This window comes from Microcaecilia unicolor, chromosome 11 (assembly GCF_901765095.1).
Source record: "Microcaecilia unicolor chromosome 11, aMicUni1.1, whole genome shotgun sequence".
Classification (NCBI taxonomy): domain Eukaryota; kingdom Metazoa; phylum Chordata; class Amphibia; order Gymnophiona; family Siphonopidae; genus Microcaecilia; species Microcaecilia unicolor.
Genome location: NC_044041.1, coordinates 35,268,329 through 35,292,269, shown reverse-complemented (window position 1 = coordinate 35,292,269; position 23,941 = coordinate 35,268,329). Strand labels below are relative to the sequence as shown.

General features: G+C 40.8%; 1 protein-coding gene across 2 annotated transcripts in view; it reads left to right on the top strand.

Moving 5' to 3' along the window:
• The window catches only part of ATP2A2 (ATPase sarcoplasmic/endoplasmic reticulum Ca2+ transporting 2), a 158,446-nt gene that overhangs the window by 57,918 nt on the left and 76,587 nt on the right, over window positions 1-23,941 (top strand). For both annotated transcript variants that reach the window (XM_030220199.1, XM_030220198.1), the window contains exons 6-7: window positions 20,265-20,345; window positions 23,021-23,106. In XM_030220199.1, the coding sequence (XP_030076059.1) occupies window positions 20,265-20,345; window positions 23,021-23,106 (167 nt within the window). The remainder of the gene's footprint in view (window positions 1-20,264; window positions 20,346-23,020; window positions 23,107-23,941) is intronic.

Below are 23,941 nucleotides of genomic sequence, written 5' to 3'. Positions count from 1 at the left end.
CTTAATTTGTCCCGATTGTCTCATTCTTTTGTCTTTTTATATTCCTTGATATGCCACCTCAGTAATTGTGACTGTTTCACAGGTTTCTTTCTTTGGTGCGAGCATTAGCAAGAAAGAATGACAAAAGACTGTACGCAGTTCATTCCGGAACCTTTAAGCAGAAGTCTTGTTTCCTTGTAGCCTTCGCACTGCATTTGAATTTTAAAGCACAGGTGCACATTCAGTCAGTTCGTGTAAAGAACTGCTTAAATGTGAGAGCATTTACCCCATGTCTTTTGGCCACTTCTCCATACTTGCACAAGTGATGCTTCTTAGCCCTCCTCTTCCAGCTGCAAGGGTCTCTGATATTTTCTCTTCTCTTCTGGATCCTGCATGCTCAACTTTAAAGTATTGCGTGCTTTGGGTATTTTGTATTAACTGGGTTGTGCAGTTCCACAGAATTACCCCAAGAGTACCAGAATATCCCCAATGAATATTTGTGGAATAATGTTTGCTTATGTTTGGGTTTTTGGATCTATATGTCTTATCTTTTGGTTACCTTGAAAAAACAAATGTGAGAACATTGATCTGATGCCTACCGCCATTTCAATTTGTTTATCACTGTTGCTGCACCACAGATTATAAAAGGAAAAAAAAAAACTTGAAAAAAAAGGATTCATTTTGAATTGAACAACAAGTCATTTAACTAGGAAAACTTTGGGGTTTTTTTTTTAGAAAACTCTGGCAGACTTGTAAATATTTCAAAGAAGATATTTAGGATATTAGTTCTGTCTATGATAGTGAGTCAGACTATTGCAATATTGCTTGCTTGGGCTGTACTAAACAATTACTCAAACTACAAACTATTCAAAATACAGTTCTTTTTGTTTGTTTTTTTTCTTTTAAAAAAAGTGACATATCTTGGTTCTGTGTAAAGTTACATTGGCTCCCGGTGGAAGCAAAAATCCAATTTATCATACTTTCTTTATATGGTTTTATATGGTTCAGTACCATTCTATTTTTATGGTCATTTTAAGATACAGAAGAGATTAAGAACTGTAGACATTTTTTCTCTTTTTCATCTGTGAAAGGTATTAAAAGGTTTAAAATATTTGAGTCCCTTTGAGCTTTTCAAGCTACAAAACTTGGTCAAGAAATTTCAGCTACGATCAGATCGTCATGCTCATATGTAGAATTTTAACAAAATATTAAGATATTTCTTTTAAACTCCGCATAATATTTTTGTATAGTATTTATTTATATGTGCTGTTATTGAACTATGTAATTCGTGGATATGACCAGTCTCTCACAATGTTAGCCGCTCTGAACTGTAAGGTATGAGTGGGCAATAAGTTCTAATTATTATTATTACATTCGTGTATGCATTAGAGTACAAACATTTTGGCTTTTTAAAACTAGTGCCTTTTTTTTTCATGTTAACAGAATAGAGTTGGCAGAATTATTGAAACTATTGGATGTAATCTACAGTTGTTACACACAGCCATCCATCAGTTGATGCATGAATGTTTTTACCTATTATCTTTAAACTGGTGGTTAGCATTATATTCTGCTTATTAGATGAAATTCATTTGAGTTGTTTCAAAGACACTGTGAAATTTCTTTTGCACTCATGTTTGGAGAAATTTGTGGGAGTTTTTTTTGTTTGTGTTTTTTTTTTTAGCTTGAACCGCAAGATTTGCCGAGGTAATCCATGATCTATTGCATTGTTTTCAACTACAGATACAGTAGCGTCTTTGGTGATTTATATTGTGTGCTGTAAAGTACATGGTTACAAGTCACTAGTATGTACATTCTACACTGCTAAGCTCATTTTGCTACATTTGGGTAGCAGGCACAGTGTGCAATAAATTTGACAAATTAGTTTAAATAGCGTTAAATTCCCTTGTCTCATTCTTGCAGGGTACATTACATATATCTGTCTACCTTACTCTGTCAAGACCTGGAGGTGTGAGAGGGACTGTATGCATGCCTTTGTCTCAAGTTTTTAGGGTAGGCATTGTCTTTAATATGGAGTCTGAGGAGAGATGACCATTTAGGGAAATAGCAATGCACCTCACTGGGATACATATCTAAGCATGCAATTCTGGGCAATGTGCCAATGACATTTGTGTGTCCAGGCAAGTGTCTGTCACCAGTGAGGATGGTATAAATAACCAGGTGGTAGGTTTCCCCACATGTCATCGGACAAAGCTCTGTCTATTTGTGATTCTCTTTAGACTGATCTGCTTAATCGATTTGGCTTGGTGATATCACATGGTTTACAAGCCATAGAGTTAATAGCTCTAATTTTCCAAATATGCTCATTGGTTATCACAATTTTACACTCTTCTGATTAGGCTTTCCTTGTTACACTACCTCCACTTCATGGTAGTTGAAAAAATATCAGAGAGAAAAGAACTATTTTAACTGATACATTAAAAACCTTTAAAACATTTCTGAATTCAATAATAAGCAATTAGTGTGGACTTGTAGAGCTAGTTACATATTGAGACCCTGCATTTCGAAGATGAATATTTAAAAATACCATCTTGGAAGCCCAGAGGAGATGTATTCCAGCATGGTTAAAAAGTGAAATGAAAGAGGCTATTCGAACCAAAAGAACATCATTCAAAGAATGGGAAAAGGACCTGAATGAAGAAAAGAAGAAGCAACATAAGCACTGGTAAGTTAGAAGCAAACATTGATAAAGGTGGCTAAAATATAAAGAGAAACTTGCTGCAGAGGCAAAAACTCAGTAACAACTTTTTCAAATACATCAGAAGCAGAGAGCCTGTGAGAGAATCTGTGGAACTGCTAGATCATGAAGAAACAAAAGGGGCACTTGGGGAGGACAAGACCATAGTGGAGAGACCAAATGGATTCTTTGCTTTGGTCTTTAAGAAAGAAGATGTAAGAGATCTACCTGATCTCGGGAAACCTAGAAGGCGAACTGAGACAAATCGAGTAGTAAATCACCTGGACTAGATGGCTTGCACCCAAGGATACTGAAAGAACTCAAACATGATATTGCTGATCTGCTGTTGATCTGTAACCTGTCGTTAAAATCATTCATAGTACCTGAAGATTGGAGGGTGGTCAGTGTAATGGCGATTGTTTTTTTTTTTTAAGGGTTCCTGGGATGATCCAGGAAATTAGCTGGTAAGCCTGACTTCAGTGCTGGGCAAAATAGTGGAAACTTCCTATATAATAATTCTCACCTCCAACAGGATGTGCCTGGGACCGTGCCTGCCGGAAGTGGTCTGCTAGGCAGGCACGCACTGACGTCAGTGACAGACAATTTGGCAAAGCAAAACAATCTGAGTGCTGGCCATTAGGACACAGGGTTGATAGGAGAGTTTTAAAAGACTGAAGGAACTGAAAGTGTTAAATGGGGGGAGGGGGAGTTCTGAACGACTGAAAGACATGAACATTTGGGAAAGGAAAACAATCTGAATGCTGGCCATTAGGACACAGGGTAGATAGGAGAGTTTTAAAAGACTGAAGGAAATGAAAGTGTTAAACTGGAGGGGGGGGGGGGGGGGAGTTGTGAACGACTGAAAGACATGCAAATTTGGGACAGGAAAACAATCTCAATGCTGGCCATTAGCACACAGGGTACATAGCAGAGTTTTAAAAGACTGAAGGAACCAAAAGTGTTTGGGGGGGCGCGGGGGGGCAAGTTCTGAATGAATGAAAGAAATGAAAATTTACGAGAGGAACACAATCTGAATGCCGGGCATTTGGACACAGGGTAGATAGGACACTTTAAAAAAAAAAAAAATGAAGGACGTGAAAGTGTTACATCTTGGCGTAGGGGTGAGGAGGAAAGCAGTGGGGTATCCAGATACTGGGCGTTAGGGCCACGGGGATACATAGACTTTTGAAAGCCTTAAGGAACCCAAAGTGTGGGAAAGAGGAGGAAAAGGAGGGGCGGGAACGGGGTGAGGGGCATTAGGAACAGGGGAGGGGGCCCTGCCACACTCTCATTCTCACACACACACTGTCAGACAGTCAGTCTCACTCTGTCACACACCCGCACATTCACTCTGGCTCTCTCTCTCAAACATACACACTCCCAGGAAAACCTTGCTTGCGCCCGTTTCATTCGTTCCAGAAACGGGCCTTTTTTACTAGTATAAGAATAAAATTATAGAACACATACACAAGCATGGTTTATTTAATGGGACAGAGTCAGCATGGATTCAGCCAAGGGGAAATCTTTCCTTGCCAATTTGCTTCATATCTTTTGAAGGCGTGAATAAACATGTGGATTAAAGGTGAGCCAGTTGATGTAGCATATCTAGATTTCGAAAAGCTTTTGACAAATTTCCTGATGGACTTCTGAGAAAATTAAGTCGTGGGATAGGAGTCTATGTTCTGTTGTGGATTAAGAATTGGTTATTGGACAGAAAACAGGAGGTATGGTTAAATGGCTATGTCTCTCAGTGGAGCAGGGTGAATAGTGGAGTGCCACAGGGATCTGTACTGGGACCTGTGCTATTTAACATATTTGTAAGTGATCTGGAAATCAGAACAATGGATGATTAAATTTTGCAGTTGAAACAAAACTATTCAAAGTTGTTGAAATACATGTGGACTGTGAAAAATTGCAAGAAGACCTTAGGAACCTGGAAGATGGGCATCCAAATGGCAAATGAAATTTAATATGGACAAATGCAAAGTGATGCACATTGGGAAGAATAATCCAAATCATAGTTTCCTGATGCTGGGATCCACCTTGAGAGTCAACACCCAAGAAAAAGATCTGGGTGTCAGTGTAGACAATACACTGAAATCTGTCCAGTGTGCGGTGGCAGCCAAAAAGCAAACAGGATGCTAGGAATTATTAGGAAAGGGATGGTAAATAAGACCAAGAATACTGTGCCTGTGTATCGCTCCATGGTGTGACCGCACCTTTAGTACTGTATTCAATTCTGGTCGCCTTATCTCAAAAAATATATAGTGAAATTTAGAAAAAGTTCAGAGCAACCAAAATAAAAGGAATGAAACTCCTCTCATATGAAGAAAGACTAAAGAGGTTAGGGCTCTTCTGCTTGGAAAAGAGGTGGTTGAGGGGAGATATGATTGATGTCTACAAAATCCTAAGTCATGTAGAATGGATAAAAGACTAGGGGACACTCAAAGAAGTTACATGAAATTTTTTAAATAGGAGGGAATATTTTTCACTCAACGAATAGTTGAGCTCTGGAACTTGATGTGGTAACAGCAGTTAGCATATCTGTATGAAAAGTCCATAGTCTGCTATTGAGATAGGGCAAGTAGTGACTTCCCTACGTCTGGGATTAGTGGCATGGAATGTTGCAACTATTTGGGTTCCTGCCAGGTACTTGTGACTTGGATTGGCCACTGTTGGAAACGAGATACTGGGCTAGATGATCCATTGGTCTGACTCTGTATGGCTGTTCTTATTTCATATCAAATTAGATTGATACATTGAGAGATGAAGAGGTACCTATTCAAGGACTTCTCTGGAGATCTGGTCTTGCTACCCTATATTACAACTGGATCTTGAAGAGCACCAAGTTGGCAGATGTGTTTGCAGTATAGTGTTGAAGATTAACATCTGTACAGCAGTATGAACATTAATACTGTCTGGTACACTTTGGCTTTAGCAGTCAGTGTCGGCCTTCTCTTATCCCATAGACACTGATAATGACAAACAGTGAACCAGGCAATTCAAGAATAGTGTTCCGAGAGCAATAGACTAAACTGTTGTCGAGCAGCCAGGTAACATTATATATTTGCTTTGTAACCAAACTGCAGATGTGCCAAGGATACAGAGAGAGGCCAAACTTGTGAAACAAAACATTTAGATTTTACCTAAAACTTCTAGGAGAGCTAAGAAAAGAAAATTGCTTCCCTGACTCAAGAGCTCAAAACCCAGCAAAGCCTTTTTAGTTCAAATCTTCGTATTAACCATAAATAATCCAATACTAAATTACACAATACATAACATTTTTATTATAATCCTCCCTTTCTCTCCCAGTCCTTCATTCCCCCATTCCCCAATCCAACCTATCTGCCACTCTTCTCATCCAAATCCTACTTTTCCTCCATGAAGGGTCGTATTATCAGTCTTCTAAAATTAAGCATCCCCCTTCCACTTTCATTATTCCTACACTAGTATGAGCCTGTGTTTCATAAGATTACACTGTACTGTCCTAGTCATTTAAAACTAAACTCCTTGCTGTTGGGATAGTAACAGTATATAGGCTGTCCCAGATCAGCAAGAACTTTTTCTTAAGCTTGAGTATATCTCACTCCTTGCAGCTCCATTGTTAGGGCATGAAGCATGTTCCATCAGCCCCCAATATGAGCGTGGGGTCTGTTTGACCCAGGATTTAAGGATTAATTTCTTCCCTGTGACACCCGCGTTACCTAAAAGCAGCTTAGTTCCTTTTCTTGGATCCCATGTGAATCCACTACTGTTCCCAAGGCAGTCCTGTAGATCAGCTCTATTCTGATTTCTTCCTAGAAGCCATCTGGTAAGCTATCATTTGCTGTATTCAAAGTGATTCAAAATGCTTTTTATATATGAGGAATGATAATAATATATTAACATCTGCTAGTTAGGAGTTGTAGCCCTAAGCTGCCATTGCCGTCACTGATGTCACTTCCTCCCCCTTTTTGCCATCACCTTTTAAAGCATATCTTCTTTCAAAGAAGAAAGGGAATTACTGTGGGGAACTCGTGCTTGATTCTTTAAATACTGAAATAAGTGGTCAGAAGGGGTATTCTCTTTCAACACTTGCAATTAATTTGAGTAGTACTGAGAGAGATAAAATTCTTGGATTCTACTTTAAGAATATTGATGAGCTTTTCGGTTTGGGGGGAGGAGGTGGTGGTAAAGATGTACCTGTTCCCAGATTTGAGTCATGATAATAAAATAAAATAAAAATGGCAGTTGTTCCAGCTAGAGGCATTTTTTTTACTGTAAAATTTTCCTGTGAATGCATTGTATCCTTTCAGAATGATAAATATATATTTTTTTGGATCTTTAATTTTCACCTCTCCTTTTCCTCTCCTTTTTTGGCTTCAAAGAGGCCCATGACTTGATTGCCCCCTCTAGCTGTATTAAAAGGTGCTACGATATTAACACACAGGAGACATTATCTCCTGTTTGTGATCACTTTTTTCCCCCCTGAGGTAGATTTTCAATCTTAACACAATATGGAAATCAAATATAGAAATTGTTGGACCCCCATATTGTCCACTGTTGTTGAAAGTTAGAGAACTTTACAAATTTCCATTATACCTGATGTTTAGGGTTTGCCTAACGTAAAACTGTTTTTTCTTTAATTGTATTTACCTTGTGTTAAACATTTCTGTACATATTTATTGCTTGATTATTGATGTTACAAACAAAGATTATTCTTTCAATATTTTATTTTCATTTTTTAAATTTTCTTTTGTTATATTTTCCAGTAATTTCTTATTGGAATGTCCCCATGTTGTGTTTGTAGTCTTAGTAAGGGGGGTTTAGCGTGTTTTGATTTTTCCTGTGTTTAATTTTCTTTTTTCTTTTTGTAATTTTTTGTAAACTATTGCCCTGTTTTCTGTGCAATAGGATTTTTTTGTATTTAAAATTCTATAAATTCTTTAATTTTAATATGCTTAAAATCTTCGGAGGAATAATTCCATGCTATTGCATTGTTATAGATTGAGCTATCACTCGAATGTGGAAACAGAACTTTTATAGTAGACTGGCACAGCTTTCACTTCTGTAGCTCCTCACCATGTTATAGAAAGGGCTTTCTGGGTGACAGTAATTTCTGTCCAATAGAGCAGGGATTCTTAACCAGTGGTCCCCGTACCTAATAAGGGGTGCAGGCAGAGGTCAAATGTGGTAAGCAAAAGGTCTTGAAATCTGAGGCAATTTATTGAAACTTTCTAGACAGAATAAAGGCAGTTATTAGGACAGTTTTCAAAGGAATTTGCCCAGAACAAAAAGAGCCTGAAGGCATGTAATATTTGTTTTATGCTGTCAAACTGAACCACAGTTTCAAGCATTGGTCGAGGGTACAGCAGCAACACACTCTCACTAATGGTGACAAAACTTATTTTTATTTTTCAAGTTAATTTGCATACTTCTCCATGTTGCACAATCATGCCTTCAAGACAAAGGATGTGACCTAATGACTGAGATTACTGAATTGTTACTTCAAGGCTTATGAACAGAATGTTTCCTATTTGTAAATGGTCATTTTATTCAACACTAGTGGAACCCAGCCTGTTTCCTCAACAATGAAACGGGCCCTAGGAAGGCTCTCTTCTAAGCGATTTTTTTTTTTATCTCTCCCCTCCCCTCCATGTCCAGTGAGTCTCCTCTTCTCTTCCCTGCACTCCCATCCGTGTCCTGCGATTCTCTTCTCTCCTGTCCTCTCCTCCCATCCATGTCCATCGACTCTGCTCTGCCCCGCCCTCCCCTCGATGTGCCGTGATTCTCTCTTCCTTTGTACCTCGTCGTTTTCTGACTGGCCTGGCTGGCTTCCCTTCTGTTGGTAACATCCTGACGTCAGTTCGCCTCCAGCGTTCCCTTCCCTCTCACTGTTCCGCCCTCTGATGTCATGTTTTGACGCGAGGGCGGGGCAGTGAGGGGGAATGGAACGCTGGAGGCTGGCTGACGTCATGAGATGTTACAAACCCAGGCAGCCAGACAGTGATGGAATGTTGGAGGTGCAAATTATTATATAGGATTAAGTACAATTTATGTAGCATTGTAGTTTTAAGTGTGACTTTGGTAATTTGTGTACCACTGTAATTTTAGCAATGTTATCAGTTAAAACTGTTGGCAGCTAACAGAGACATATGTAGTTGTCAGTAATTATTAGAGGACCCATGGTTTAGGAAGGGGGTACTAGGGTTTCATTTGAGCAGGTAAAGGGGTGCGGGAACCAAAAAAGGTTAAGAGCTCCTGCAGTAGAGCAAGCCATGTGTTTAATGGTTTGCTTATTGGGATTTATTAACCCCCTTTATGAAAAGATTCACCCAAAGCAGTGTACAGTTAGGTACAGTTTAACATAAAACTTAGTTTTGTTAACAGCATAGCAATAGTGAAATGACCAAATATAAGCATAAATACAATCAATGAGGTAAATTTGGAAACTGCAAAATGAGACCTAGTAATAGGACTAACATAAAACAGTATGAGAAATATATATATTTAATATTGTAGAACAATCGTATAATAGAAATGTAATGTCAGTACAATACAAATGACAGACAGCATGGAAGAGCATTCAAATAACAGATATGACGTTAGCATAATACCAATGAAACACCTAATAAGCATGCATTAAAATATTAACATAGATATGATTCTAATGCTGTTCCTACAATACAAGGAAACTAGAGGGGACGGGGAGGCCAAATGCAGGTATAGACAGGGACAAGATGGGTAATGCAAGGCCAGTTAGGATAAATGTGTGCCTAAACTCAAGGCAAGTTATATGTACAGTTGAATAAGATATGAGGAACTGGTGTAATTTCCAGGGACCCCGATGCTGAAAGCTCTGGCGCTGAAGCGAACAGCACAGAAACATAGCCCTCCAGTGCTCAAAGCTAATAGAATTTAAATTATATGCTCACTGTAAAAACGAAAACAAGGGGGAGGAATGTGCTATGCACATGCACAGATGTTTCACAGTAAGTACAGCTCTAGTGCACATGTGTAATGTGAAGCACACATCAGCGCTGCTCTTCTGCGCCTTTATAGGTTTCTTGGATTATTTTTTCACTTAAAATGCTTATATTTAAACATAGAAAAGATTCATTAATGTGTGTTTTCACTTTCAGGTTTGCTCAGACTTGCACGCATTTGTTTTTCAGTATTGGCACTTAGAAGCTTGCACAAGCTTCTTCCACTTCCAAAACAAATGAAAGCTGGCAGATTTTAAACAGAAAATCACAAGAAATTTTCTCTCCAAACCCTCCCCCCCTCCCCCCAGTGCCAGCTCCAAGCTGGTGTTATTTTTCCTTAGGTAAGGGCAGGGTTTGCTTGTGCACTGTTCTCTGAGTATTGGTAGAGAATAGCAAATGACATCATTCCTTAGTGTCAGCAGCAGACTAATCCAGAGATTTATGGGTTGTGACCATCTACCAGCAGGTGGCGATAGAGAGCACTGAACTGTCTTATAGGACAGAATGCTCCTTGGTCACTCAGTATTCTCTATCTCCAGCAGGCAGATGGACTGTCTCGCACAAGCTCCTGGTCTCATCTGATGGTGGCTCCTATTCTTTCAGTTCAGTGGAGCTTTGGGTGCGCAGCTGAGCAGTGCCAGCTTGGGGGGGGGGGGGGGTACACCAGGTGATACCGGGTCCTTCCACCTCCCCCTTCCTCTCCCCTCTACAGCCCTTCCTTCATTCTCTTTTCTCACTGACAAAAGAAAAAAAATTGGTGTATAATTCTTTAAAGCCCACAGCCTTGGCTATAGAAGAAATATAGGTTTGGACCAGTATAAAGTGCTTAGTAGTGGAGAGGATGTGAGTGTGCTTCCAGCAGCAAGCACTGAATTTGACAGGCAGGACTCCCAATGGCTAGCTCTCCTGGCGTTGTGTATCTTTAAAAACATTTTCAACTTCGGGACAGTTTTACTTTTGTTTGGTGGTTGTTTTTTTTTAATGATGGCTGCCGAAGTTGTTAAATGCTGCTCCTGCTGTGGGAAGTAGAGAGCAGCATCAGGGCAGTGTCTGGGTGGCTGTGCAGACTCCTCTGGCAGAGGGGGCCGTGTTCTGGGAGGTCTCATTAGCTTTCTGTGTGGGAGAGACATGGGCTCATTCTCATAGGGCAGAAAGTGATCTGGCAGCTATTTTACAGCAGTATTGCCGACTCCTCTTTTACTCGGCACTGCAGGGCTGGTGCTAGGGTCTCTGCCACCCCCCCTGCAAACTTTGTAGGTCCCTCCCTGCAACTGTAGGTCCCTCCCTGCAAACTCTGTCAGCGCCTCTCTCTTCCCCCCCCCCCCCCCCAAAGCATCTTTCACTGCTGCTGCTCTGTCTCTAGTCAAATGGGACTGGCGTGCCGGCAACACATGCTCCTTCGAGCCTGGAAGTAGTTAATTTGTGACTCAGAGGAGTACACCATGCCAGCACACCGGACTCATTTGACAGGAGGCAGAGCGGTGGCAGTCAAAAAGATGCTCCCGTTGTTCTGCTAAGTATTTCAAAGAGCAGGGCAGCTGGGGACGGCTAAAGCCAGTGGACTGTCATGCAGTGGGGTAAGTATTGGCAGCTTCTGGTGCCCTGAATGTCGGTCTCCCCCCCCCCCCCCCCCCCCAGCTGTGCCTACCCCACTTACCATATTGCGCAAGCCCTGTGGCACTGCCTCAGAGCTCCTTACACAAATGTCAGCCGCTCTGAGGGGGTTTCTGGTAGTGGGATCTTCCGATTCTCTCCACCCCCACTGAATTGATTCTGCTGCTCCATAATGCCTATATGTTGAAGTCTGGTAGGGGAACTGACAATTCCTTTTTAGCTTGGCCTTTGGAGATTTCTGGCTTGTTCCCTGCCTCAGTCTCCCCTGAGGAACCTTGCCCCAAAGAGGAGACGTTTGCACTCCAGTTCAGAAGTAGGGTCTCTTGCTTCCTTGTCTCCCTTGCAATCTGAGTGAGGGCAGTCACTTTCTGCACAGATGCAGGAGGAATTGGAGGAGGGGGGACTATTTGCAGAGAACTCTGATGATCCCACCATGGTGCGGGTGTTTCATAAGGAAATGTTGCCTTCCTTTATACCTAAGGCTCTCTAGGTTCTTAATATTTCTTCTTCTGATCCTGCTACACCTCATCTGCTAATCCTAAAATAGCAAGCACTAGAAGACCACCTAAGTCTTTTCCAGTACATGAGGCTATGCAGGAAATCACTGCTCCATAGATTGGGGTGAAGCTACCCTTCGGGTAGCAAAGCCTGTGTCGTAGCTTAACCCCATTTCCAGACCTGAGCAGGAAAAGCTATGTTTGCCTAAAGTGGATTTGTTGGTGGCAGCAGTCACCAAAAAAGATTACGCTGTCTGTGGTGGTAAGATTTAGCTTATAGTTCCAGAATTGATTAAATGCTGTTGCTAGGCTGGGAGCCAGCGAACAGCATCAGGGCAATGCACCATGTGTGTTAGGTCCTCTGAAAAGGCCTATTTAGTGTTCTTATATACCTTTAATTTAGAGAGCTTTGAGTCCCATCAATTTTTTGACAGAGGGCAGTTACTTAAAAAAAAAAAAAAGCACCCTGAAAGTTTCCCTCACTTCATTTGTGGAACTTTCTTTTTGTTACCAGAACTCTATTTATATTGGCAGTACAGGTATTCCTTTTTTTTTTTCCCCAGTATCTTTACAGGAGTTTAGTTTGGAGTCAAGCTTACTGCTATTGGCTCCATGTTTCTGTGAGAAGTTTTACATTGAGTTTTTTTTTTTTTTTCTGAGGCTAGTACATGTCTCTTGTGGTCTCCATAGTAGCCATGGATGAGTGGGAACCTTGGTGCTGCCATAGTGGGATATTTTCCAGGTGCAGTGTTACACAGTAGTTTATTCTAGAAGGTGGCTGGCTTCCAACCTGAAGGTCATAGGTTCAAGGCTGGTTTGTGCATAATATTAGAGGCAATGGAACTTGGCTCTATTTCAGATGGGGCATATTTTACTTCACTTTCCATATTGTTTGCCTTGACAAGCAGTTCCTTGCATGGCTGGGGCAGCTAACAGTACACTACAGTGCTAAAGGTTAGCTGTGTTGGTTTTCCACAGCAGCTCTGCTCTCTGGTAGTGCACAGTGACACTGGCCAAAACTCTTGCATACCAGCTCCAGCTACCACTGTATCAGCGGCACTGCTAACTGTGTCGTAGTGTCTCTAAATGCTTCTGTTGCACTTTTGCAACTTTTCATTGTATTGGACAGCGATATTACAGAGCTATTTCAGTGTAGAGGAATAGCTTAATGGTTAAAGCAACCAGCTCAGTAAGCACTGAGACGAGGTTGCTGGTTCAAGTCCCACTGCAGCTTGCCATCAATAGTTCACAATGGTACATTGTGCTACACCATCTAACTCTTGCTCTCAGTCACACTAGCTCCAGTGTTGTGCAGCCATGGTAGCTAATTCTAGTTCACAACCACACCAGCCAATTTTTGACACTTAACAAGAAGATGGCACTGGCTTAAGCATTTTCAGCCGATGTGGCGTCTAAGTCACATTTAGCAAGGAGTTCTCCCATTTCATTGCAGATTTTTTACTTGGAATCTCCATGCAAGCTCCAGCCCAAATATGTCAAACAGTTCAACCCACCTTGCAAACACTTCTTTATTTAGGCACACTAGAGACTGTTCCTTGCAATTGGAGAGCGGGAAGTTATTCCATTTACTTGGTAGCCCCAAAGAAGGGAGAGTCCTTCCACCTAGGTTTGGACTTCAAAAGAGTCAAGTGTATTAAAGGTTCAGCGTTTCACAATGGGAACTTTACTGACTAATAGTTTGTCTGGCAGGGAGAGATTTTCTAACCTCCCTGGATAACAAGTAGATATACTTTCATATTCCCATTTCACCTCCTCCCAGAAAATTTCTATGATTTGCAATCCTTGGAGAACATTATTAATTTACGACCATGCCATTCAGCCTTTCCACATCACCAAGGACATTTTTCCAAGGTCATGGTAGTAGTGGTAGCCTTCCTTTGCAAGGATAGATTGCAGATTCATCCATACCTCAACGATTTGCTGACTTGCGACTCTTCCTATCAAGAGAGTCTGCAAGTTTCATCCATGATAGCTACTCTTTTTTTTTTTTTTTTTTTTTTTTCAGTCATTAAGATTGGTATTCAATTTTATCAGGAGTCAATTGTTTCCAGCACAAATCTTGGAGTATCTGGGAGTGGTATTCTACATAGGCTTAGGGAAGACATTTCTTCCTGTTGCTCATCAGCACACCCAGCCCAGCACACCCAAGTTAGGTTCTACATATCCTACCGTGTCCCAGGGTCTGGCCTCTCTATCTTGAGTGATCTTTCACAGGCCAGATTCAACATCGGACCACTTTAGTCCTTTCACAGCTGTTCGTCTCCATCTCTCTTGGACCCTCCAAGCAAAGCTCAGCCTGAACTGGTGGATTCAGCACAGCCTTCCTATGACAATTCAGAAGTGCTCTCTATCTGCAGGTGGCTGTCTGCAGCTCATATACTGCTAGGCCATGCCTTAGCTGAGTGCAACAGATTTTGGATTCCTTCCAGGAGTCCGACAGTCAGCCTTTTACCAAATTGTCGGATGTGGAGACAGGACTGGCATATTTGGCAGATTCCTTGTATTATTTGATTTGGATGTCTGCCAAGCAGATGCCTTTGGCGGTCACGTCCTTTCATTTGCTTTGGTTGCACCACAGCAGATACAATTTCACAGCAGCTGGTTAAGCTCCCTTTTAAGGGCAAGCTGTTTGGTGAGTACTTGAAAAATCCAGGTATCGGCCAAAGCAGGGTTTCGGAACTCTAGGCTTTGTCCTGTCAAGATCTTCCAGATTTCTCCTGAAGGGGTGACGGGTCGCATAATCCTGTCTTTTTTTTTTTTTTTCCTCGTAAGGTGGTCTGCCTTTGGTCTCGATCACCCTTTGTTTCTTCACTTTTGATGTTCACCATGTACTCCTACATTATTTGAAAGTGACCAGTGAGTTCTGTTGGTCAGATCATTTGTTCGTGCTTTGCTTGGGTCCTCAAAAATTTAATGCAACTTCCAAAGCCACAATTGCTTGCTGGGTCAAGGAGGCTGTCATATCCACGTATTTACTAGCAGGTAATCCACCTCTGGCCAGATTCTGGGCACATTCTACCTGAGCTGTTGCGACTTCCTGGGCAGGAAGCCCGTCTGTTCTCCCTGGAGGAAATATGTAGGGTGATGACATGGTCTTCCTTGTATATCTTCTCCAGACACTACCGTTTAGATGTCTGTTCGGTCGGACACATCTTTTGGAGTATCTGTGTGATCCATGGGAGCTTCAGGTTCCCACCCTATTTAAGGACTGCTTTGCTACATCCCTGAAGTCTCTGTATTCATCTGCTGCTGATGCTAAGGAATGAAAAATTGTACCTTACTGATAATTTTCTTTCCTTTAGTCGCAGCAGATGAATCCAGAGGCCCACTCTGTTTTTTCCGGCGGGTCCTATCTGTTCTCTCTTTTGGACTGTGTTGCTGCATTTTGTTTTTTAGATACTGTCTAAAAATTGGTTTACATGTTTGCAGTTCTTGGTTTATTACTTTTTGCTGTGGTGAAGGAGAAATGTTATAATTCTGTTTATGAGAAATACTGAGTGACCAAGGAGCATTCTGTCCTATAAGACTGTTCAGTTCAGCGCACTATCTCCACCTGCTGGTAGATGATCACAACCCACAAGTCTCTGGATTAATCTGCTGTGACTAAAGGAAAGAAAATTATCAGGTAAGACATAATTTTTCGTTTACATCAGTTTGACATTTAAATACAGTTTGCTGCTATCTTTGGCATGCGTGCTGTTTCCTGCACAAGAGCTCTCTGAGCATTCTGCGCAGATTAGCGCCAGTGCTAGTCCAGAGCTATTCAGCACCAATGCCAATGTTAGGTTTTGAGCATTGGGCCCAGGGTGTGTAGCAAACTAGTCCAGGTGCAGAGTAAGTGGATAGTTAATCTAAGGAATGATGCTGGGACAAAGCTTGTCCCTTTGAGCTCTGTCTGATCCCATCCACACAAGTCTCGAACAGTTATGAATTTGTTTTTAAATTATTTTATTAAAGTGTAAAGAAGAAACAATATTCTGTACAACTGTTGTTATCGATCACAAACAGAACAAGGAACCTGTATCCACACGGCCAAACAAATCTTACTGACTTTTTTGACTGGGTGACCAAAGAGGTGTTCCTTTTTGCGGATGACACGAAAATAGCTAATAGAGTGGATACCCTGGAGGGAGTAGAAACGATGAGAAGGGATCTACAAACATTAGAAGAATGGTCGAGGGTCTGGCAGTTAAAATTTAATCTTGGTACAAATAGAGGGAAATAACTTGTTATAGGAGTACCCCAAAGTTTAGGTGTAATAGTTTTTTATTGATGACAGAATCAAATAAACAGGCAACAGACACATTATACATATATCAAATAGCATATCATTTAACAAACTAACAGAGATTGGCTAGTAAAGTAGTCATCAGATATCCCCTTTTTCTCCCCATCTGGCCCTCCTTTGCCCTTCCCCCCACCAAGAAACTACTTGTAGTACCCCAAAGTTTAATTCTGTAATACACAAAACACTCCACTATTGAGTTTAAATTTCATGGACACCTTTATTAATATCCATTCACTGATTTCTCAAACACCAAGCTGGCACGCAACTCACTATCAAACGTCACACTGAAACATAGTACCAATTCAATGTGGCTTACACAAAAACATTAATAATCATACAATATTGAGATATAACAAGTTGTGTAACAGGGTGTTTAATATATCATGTGATGGATTCTAAACATTCATATATTGTGCCTGCTTGTTTTTTTGTCAAGGACATAAATATGCTAATTTTGCTAAAATGGTAAAGAGTTGTGTTAGCCGTGTTAGTCCACTCTTAAAGGTAATCAATAGAAATCAAACAAAATTAAAACATGGAAAAGAAAATAAGATGATACCTTTTTTATTGGACATAACTTAATACATTTCTTGATTAGCTTTCGAAGAAGGGCAACCCTCGAAAGCTAATCAAGAAATGTATTAAGTTATGTCCAATAAAAAAGGTATCATCTTATTTTCTTTTCCATGTTTTAATTTTGTTTGATTTCTATTGATTACCTGCTTAAATGGTGTAAGAAAATTTTCATATTTTACAGTCCTGCTTTATTGTTTAGTCCATGTTTTGACTTCTTCCCTTTCAGGGATCCAGCCCATAATATAACCTCATTGATCCTAATATTGGGTTTGGGCTGTTGGTAGCTGCTCAGCTGTTGAAAATTTTAAAAACAATGTGTGCATGGAGTGACAAGACATGCACCACACTGGAGGAGGGGAAGCAGCCCCACTGTTCATGTGGAATTGTGATAGCTGAAAACCAGCTGCTATCATATGTCCACATATAAACTGCCTCACAACATCAGGGGAGGGTATCCAAATAGTTTTCCCATTTTTGGCCTTGCTTATTGTTTGTCCAATTCTATTTTCTCTCACTGCTCAAGGGCATAATAGCATTCATTGGTTTTCATGTACTATAGTGGTATGAAAGGGAGAAAATGAGTGGCTAACTGCTGGATGGTCCTTTTTCAAAACAGTTTCTTTTGGTTTTTTCAGTTTTTGTTTGGTGGGCAGTTACAGTGGGGGAAATAAGTATTTGATCCCTTGCTGATTTTGTAAGTTTGCCCACTGACAAAGACATGAGCAGCCCATAATTGAAGGGTAGGTTATTGGTAACAGTGAGAGATAGCACATCACAAATTAAATCCGTAAAATCACATTGTGGAAAGTATATGAATTTATTTGCATTCTGCAGAGGGAAATAAGTATTTAATCCCTCTGGCAAACAAGACCTAATACTTGGTGGCAAAACCCTTGTTGGCAAGCACAGCGGTCAGACGTCTTCTGTAGTTGATGATGAGGTTTGCACACATGTCAGGAGGAATTTTGGTCCACTCCTCTTTGCAGATCATCTCTAAATCATTAAGAGTTCTGGGCTGTCGCTTGACAACTCGCAGCTTCAGCTCCCTCCATAAGTTTTCAATGGGATTAAGGTCTGGTGACTGGCTAGGCCACTCCATGACCCTAATGTGCTTCTTCCTGAGCCACTCCTTTGTTGCCTTGGCTGTATGTTTTGGGTCATTGTCGTGCTGGAAGACCCAGCCACGACCCATTTTTAAGGCCCTGGCGGAGGGAAGGAGGTTGTCACTCAGAATTGTACGGTACATGGCCCCATCCATTCTCCCATTGATGCGGTGAAGTAGTCCTGTGCCCTTAGCAGAGAAACACCCCCAAAACATAACATTTCCACCTCCATGCTTGACAGTGGGGACGGTGTTCTTTGGGTCATAGGCAGCATTTCTCTTCCTCCAAACACGGCGAGTTGAGTTCATGCCAAAGAGCTCAATTTTTGTCTCATCTGACCACAGCACCTTCTCCCAATCACTCTCGGCATCATCCAGGTGTTCACTGGCAAACTTCAGACGGGCCGTCACATGTGCCTTCCGGAGCAGGGGGACCTTGCGGGCACTGCAGGATTGCAATCCGTTATGTCGTAATGTGTTACCAATGGTTTTCGTGGTGACAGTGGTCCCAGCTGCCTTGAGATCATTGACAAGTTCCTCCCTTGTAGTTGTAGGCTGATTTCTAACCTTCCTCATGATCAAGGATACCCCACGAGGTGAGATTTTGCGTGGAGCCCCAGATCTTTGTCGATTGACAGTCATTTTGTACTTCTTCCATTTTCTTACTATGGCACCAACAGTTGTCTCCTTCTCGCCCAGCGTCTTACTGATGGTTTTGTAGCCCATTCCAGCCTTGTGCAGGTGTATGATCTTGTCCCTGACATCCTTAGACAGCTCCTTGCTCTTGGCCATTTTGTAGAGGTTAGAGTCTGACTGATTCACTGAGTCTGTGGACAGGTGTCTTTCATACAGGTGACCATTGCCGACAGCTGTCTGTCATGCAGGTAACGAGTTGATTTGGAGCATCTACCTGGTCTGTAGGGGCCAGATCTCTTACTGGTTGGTGGGGGATCAAATACTTATTTCCCTCTGCAGAATGCAAATAAATTCATATACTTTCCACAATGTGATTTTCCGGATTTAATTTGTGATGTGCTATCTCTCACTGTTACCAATAACCTACCCTTCAATTATGGGCTGCTCATGTCTTTGTCAGTGGGCAAACTTACAAAATCAGCAAGGGATCAAATACTTATTTCCCCCACTGTATAATATTTCAAAGCTTTCTACAGAAATAAAAATACAAGCTGCTCATAGAAGAGAACCCCACCTCGTTTCATCCCTCCTAGGCTATTAAGAGAAGGCATATGCCATATCGGCCATTGTAGTCTCAAATTTCAGTACTGAAGGTGTTTTTTTTTAATATCTGAGATTTCTCTTGTTTCATGGTTCTTACAAGAGATAATCCTAGCTTCCCTTTGCTTTCTTTCATATGTTACACACTAATAGATACGCATCAATACACTCTCTTCTGAATTCTCTTCCCCCGTATCCTCACCACTCTTAATACTCTACCCACAGCTAAATTTGCTAGACCTTTATGTTCCCTTGATACTGATTTACCGCCCTCTCAACTTCCCCATTGTCATATTCCATTGTTCTATTCCCAAATGATATCCTGACTCTACTTTGTCTTCCCATAACTCTTCACAATGTAACCCATAATCGTACTGCAACAAATTGTATTTCCATCATTCACAATGTATTGTAAGCCACACTGAGCCCGCAAATAGGTGGGAAAATGTGGGATACAAATGCAAATAAATAAATAAATACTGCTTATGACTGTATGTACAGGTTGGGGACAGGAGACTGCGACATTGCTGGTACTTTTTATACCATGGTCTCTTAATGTCAGCTATTGCTGCTGGTTGCATAAGCAGTTCCTGTAGGAATTTCTGTGCACGTTAATATGTCCCTGCAGTAAGCGAGAGGGGAATTGTCATGAGCCCTTGCTTTGCACTGCTAAAAACTTTCCTTTGTCCTGCAAGGTTTCTTTACTTTTCATAGTAAAGTTTTAATACTATACACTTTCAGTCTGCATTTTCAAACTTTAAACATGATATATTTGTTTCAGTATGTTTGAGAAATTCCTTCCATCATGCTTAATGTGTGAACAGTGTTTTTAAGGTGTGACTACTCTTACCAGGAACATAACATTTGCCTTCATAGAAGTGTGCTGCTGGACATCCTTTTCTAATAGTACATTTTAGTCGACTCAAAGCTTACAGCATTAATGCTAATATGCATATAATATGGTAAATAGACTCTGTGTTTGTCCTTTTTTGTTCTACAATGCCTGTAGCTGTGAGAGGGACAGATTTATAATGTACAATCCTGATTCCACCCCTATATCTGATTATTAGCCATTTGTTTAAATTGTATGTAAAATTGATTCAAAAATTTCTCCTGACCCATGATACTCAAACTACTTGCTTCCACATGGAGTGTTTGTCCAACTGAGTAGAATTTTAACTTGATCTATGGTGTCGCTAAACTTTTAATTCAAAGATTTCCTTTAATGTGAAAAGATGAAAATTGTCTATTTACTGATGACCTAAACTTGCTGATTATTTTTAATCCATAGTTGGAGACAAAGTTCCTGCTGATATAAGACTTACATCAATCAAATCTACGACGTTGAGAGTGGATCAGTCAATTCTCACAGGTACTCAAGATTTCATCTGGCTATGAATTGGCTTTCTAAACATATACATATTTTGTGTGTGTTTTTGCTCCACTTTGATGGAACCCTTTGTGTTTTCTGGAATAATTTGTTTCTATGCATGTAACATAATGAATGGCTATGGAGGACAAGCTTAGTTAACATAGCAAGGGTTCAAATCCTGCTGTTGCTCCTTTTGACCTTGGTCAAGTCATTCATCCTCCGTTGCTTCAGGTATATACAAACTTACGATAGATTTACTAATGTGCATTAAGGCACATTAACATGAGGTGAGTGAAGCGAGTCAATTATGTCTAGCGCCTGAATATTTAAAAATATATCTTACATGATACATTATAAATAAACTCAAAGCACATGAAAAAAAATCATGACTTGTGGTACAGTACATACCTGTAACTGTAATCGGCTATATGACAAATGTTGTCTTGATGTAGTCAAAGGCAATAATTTTAACATAAGTCGTGAACTAAAACAATAAATTCACTAGTATTATACTACTGTGAAAAAGGGCTGCAACACGAAATGGAACCAGTGAACCATCAAGTGTGTAACCGGATAACAGCACCAGTATTCCCACATAGAGGGATTGGTCATAACGTATGAACAAACTCCTCTGAAACAAGGCATCATTCAAAACTGACAAATAATGTTGTGATGGAGACCTCATTGAACCCAATGTGATAGAAACATAGCTTGTTGGCAGTTGCGCCATTACGCCATTACATATCAAACATAAAAACCCAGTGTCAACAAAATGGGAAAATAGATATGAAAACTGCCATTGAAGTGAACATGAGAAATGTGTGACATTGCCGCATAAATACTTAGGCGCTAGACATATTTGTAGTTCTTGTATCATAGGATAAACATCCTATAACCGTTATGTAAATTGGCGTGGAATTTTCTGTAATATGTTCGCTGTGTCTCTGTGATGCAGTGTGTATAGACATATATACATTTGTGAATATTTGACATATCCTTAATTGGTGATTTGATCATTCTTTTTCACTTTTTGATCTGTTTTTTTGCCCACACTGTTTATATATTTTGCTTGTATCTGTCATTTTAATTTGGTTTTATTGATCATCTTTTAGGTGGCTTTTGACCCCTGATGCAAGCCATTAGGCCAAAACACAGTCCTTGTTGGGTCCCATGTCATTTTAATAAAGTTTGATAACTGTACTGCACACCCTTGTGCCTGGACCTTGTTTGGCTCTCCACGCCTCCTTTTTTTAGTGAGGTGTTTGAGTTTGCCACTAGAATGGAACCCAGGTGGGGCTCTGCAGCCCAGTGTAAATTAGTATTTTAGAATTAGCAAAGGGGCTTAAAACATTTTGAAGATGTCTTTCAGAATTGTTTCAGAGCATACCCAGAGTGGAGGAGTAGCCTAATGGTTAGTGCAGCAGGCTTTGATCCTGACTACCTGGGTTCAATTCCCACCACAGCTCCTTGTGACCTTGGGCAAGTCACTTAACCCTCCATTGCCCCAGGTATAAAAAAACTTACACTGTGAGCCCTCTAGGGACAGAGAAAATACCTGTATATAATGTGTACCGTGCTGCGTATGTCTAGTAGCACTATAGAAATAGTAGTAGTATTTTTACCCAAAGAGGGGGGAGTTTGCTGCTGAAAGATGTTCAGGAAATTTGACTGAAGATATTAATATTGTGATAAGTAAAATCATTGGCACTAGTCTGGTCTTTAGAACACCAACTTGTTTGTGATAACCTATTTTAAGGACCTTGTAAATCTGAGTTGCTATCCCCACTTGCTATGTGCTGCTTTGAATTCATATTGGCACAATAGATCACCAGTAGCTGCCCCTGTAATCTTCAGTTTTGCATTGTTGGATGCTGTGTTTTTGTTTTTAACTTGGTGCTTTACTTTTCATTATAAGAAAAAAAAAGTCTTGTCTAATATTCTGAGGATTTATTTTTAAACTTTACTTGAAAATACTCGGAGACTGCTCAATCCTCAGTTCAACTTGTCAGCTTGAAATTCTGGGCAAATAGTCAAAATGTAGCTCTAAATGGAGATATTGAAAAATACAGCCACAGAGATTGTTCTTGAGTGTGTGGAAATGGGGGGGGGGGGGGGGGGTTGTTGGTTATTTTTTCTGGTTGGTCTGAACTTAGTCATTGGCTTTGAAGTTTTTTGTAAGCAAGAACAGGATGCTTCAGAATGGACTGCTGTGCCCGCTCAATGGCACTTGGTAACCTCTTCAGCTACAGTATATCGGAGGGCTTTTTTGATAGGGAGTATGGCTTGGATTGCCAAGGTTGGAGAGCCTTGAGAATAGTGGTGTATAAAAGCTCTGGGTGTTGGAAATTCGTCTTCCTCTCGTGAGCCTGCTGCTACATAATGAGCAATTTTAAAGTTGTCTTTCTTCCAAACCCGCTTGGAAGCATATGACTGAAAGTACTTCATGTTAAAATATGAAACATGTGAAAGCATGCCCCTAGTTAGTTCATTGTACATTGATCTAAAACTGGATGAGTAGGCTGGAAGTTTCATCAAATTACGTTTCTGTAAGAATCTGACGGTTAGGCTTGTGAGCAAGTAACATTTAGAAACTACGCAGATCAAAGATGAAAAAACTTAATGTCAAATGTTTGCATAGCTATATTTTATATTTAACTTTTAATATTTCAATCTAGGTGAATCAGTCTCTGTTATCAAACACACTGACCCTGTTCCTGACCCTCGTGCTGTCAACCAAGACAAAAAGAACATGCTGTTTTCTGTAAGTAAATGTTTTGTGTGTTTCTAATCTAGTGTTTGTATTTTTCCTAGATGTTAATTAGCACAATGAAATTAGTGAACATGTAGATTTCAACCATATCAAAAGTTTCCTTGTCTTCAACAGCAGAGGAATCCAGAGACTTGTGGATTATAACAATCTGCCAGCAGGTGGAGAGAGTACAAAACTGAATTCTGCCACATAGGATAGTATGCTTCTTGGTTAGTCAGTATTCTCTATCTCCAGAAGACAGTAGATGGTCTCTTAGAAGCGCCTGGTTTCTCCTGCTTCCTGTGGCTCCTGTTCTGGGTTCCCTGATTCAGTTGAACTTGGGGGTGTTGGTTGGTAGAGGTGCCTGACTTGGGGTACACGTGGAGGGGCATAATTGAACGAAAACGCCTATCTCCATGGGCGTTTATCTCCGAGAACGGGTCCATGAAGGGGCGGACCGAACCGTATTTTTGAAAAAAATAGACGTCCATGTTTTATTCGACAATTTGTGAGCTGGGCGTTTTTGTTTTTCAGTGATAATGGAAAATGAAAGCGCCCAGCTCAAAAACGAATAAATCCAAGGCATTTGTTCGTGGGAGGGGCCAGGAGTCGTAGTGCACTGGTCCCCCTCACATGCCAGGACACCAACCGGGCACCCTAGGGGGCACTTTTACAAAAACAAAAAAAAAAGGTAAAAAAGCTCCCAGGTGCATAGCACCCTTCCCTTGTGTGTTGAGCCCCGCAAATCCCCCTCAAAACCCACTGCCCACAAGTCTACACCATTACTATAGCCCTAAGGGATGAAGGGGGGCCACCTACATGTGGGTACAGTGGGTTTGGGGGGGTT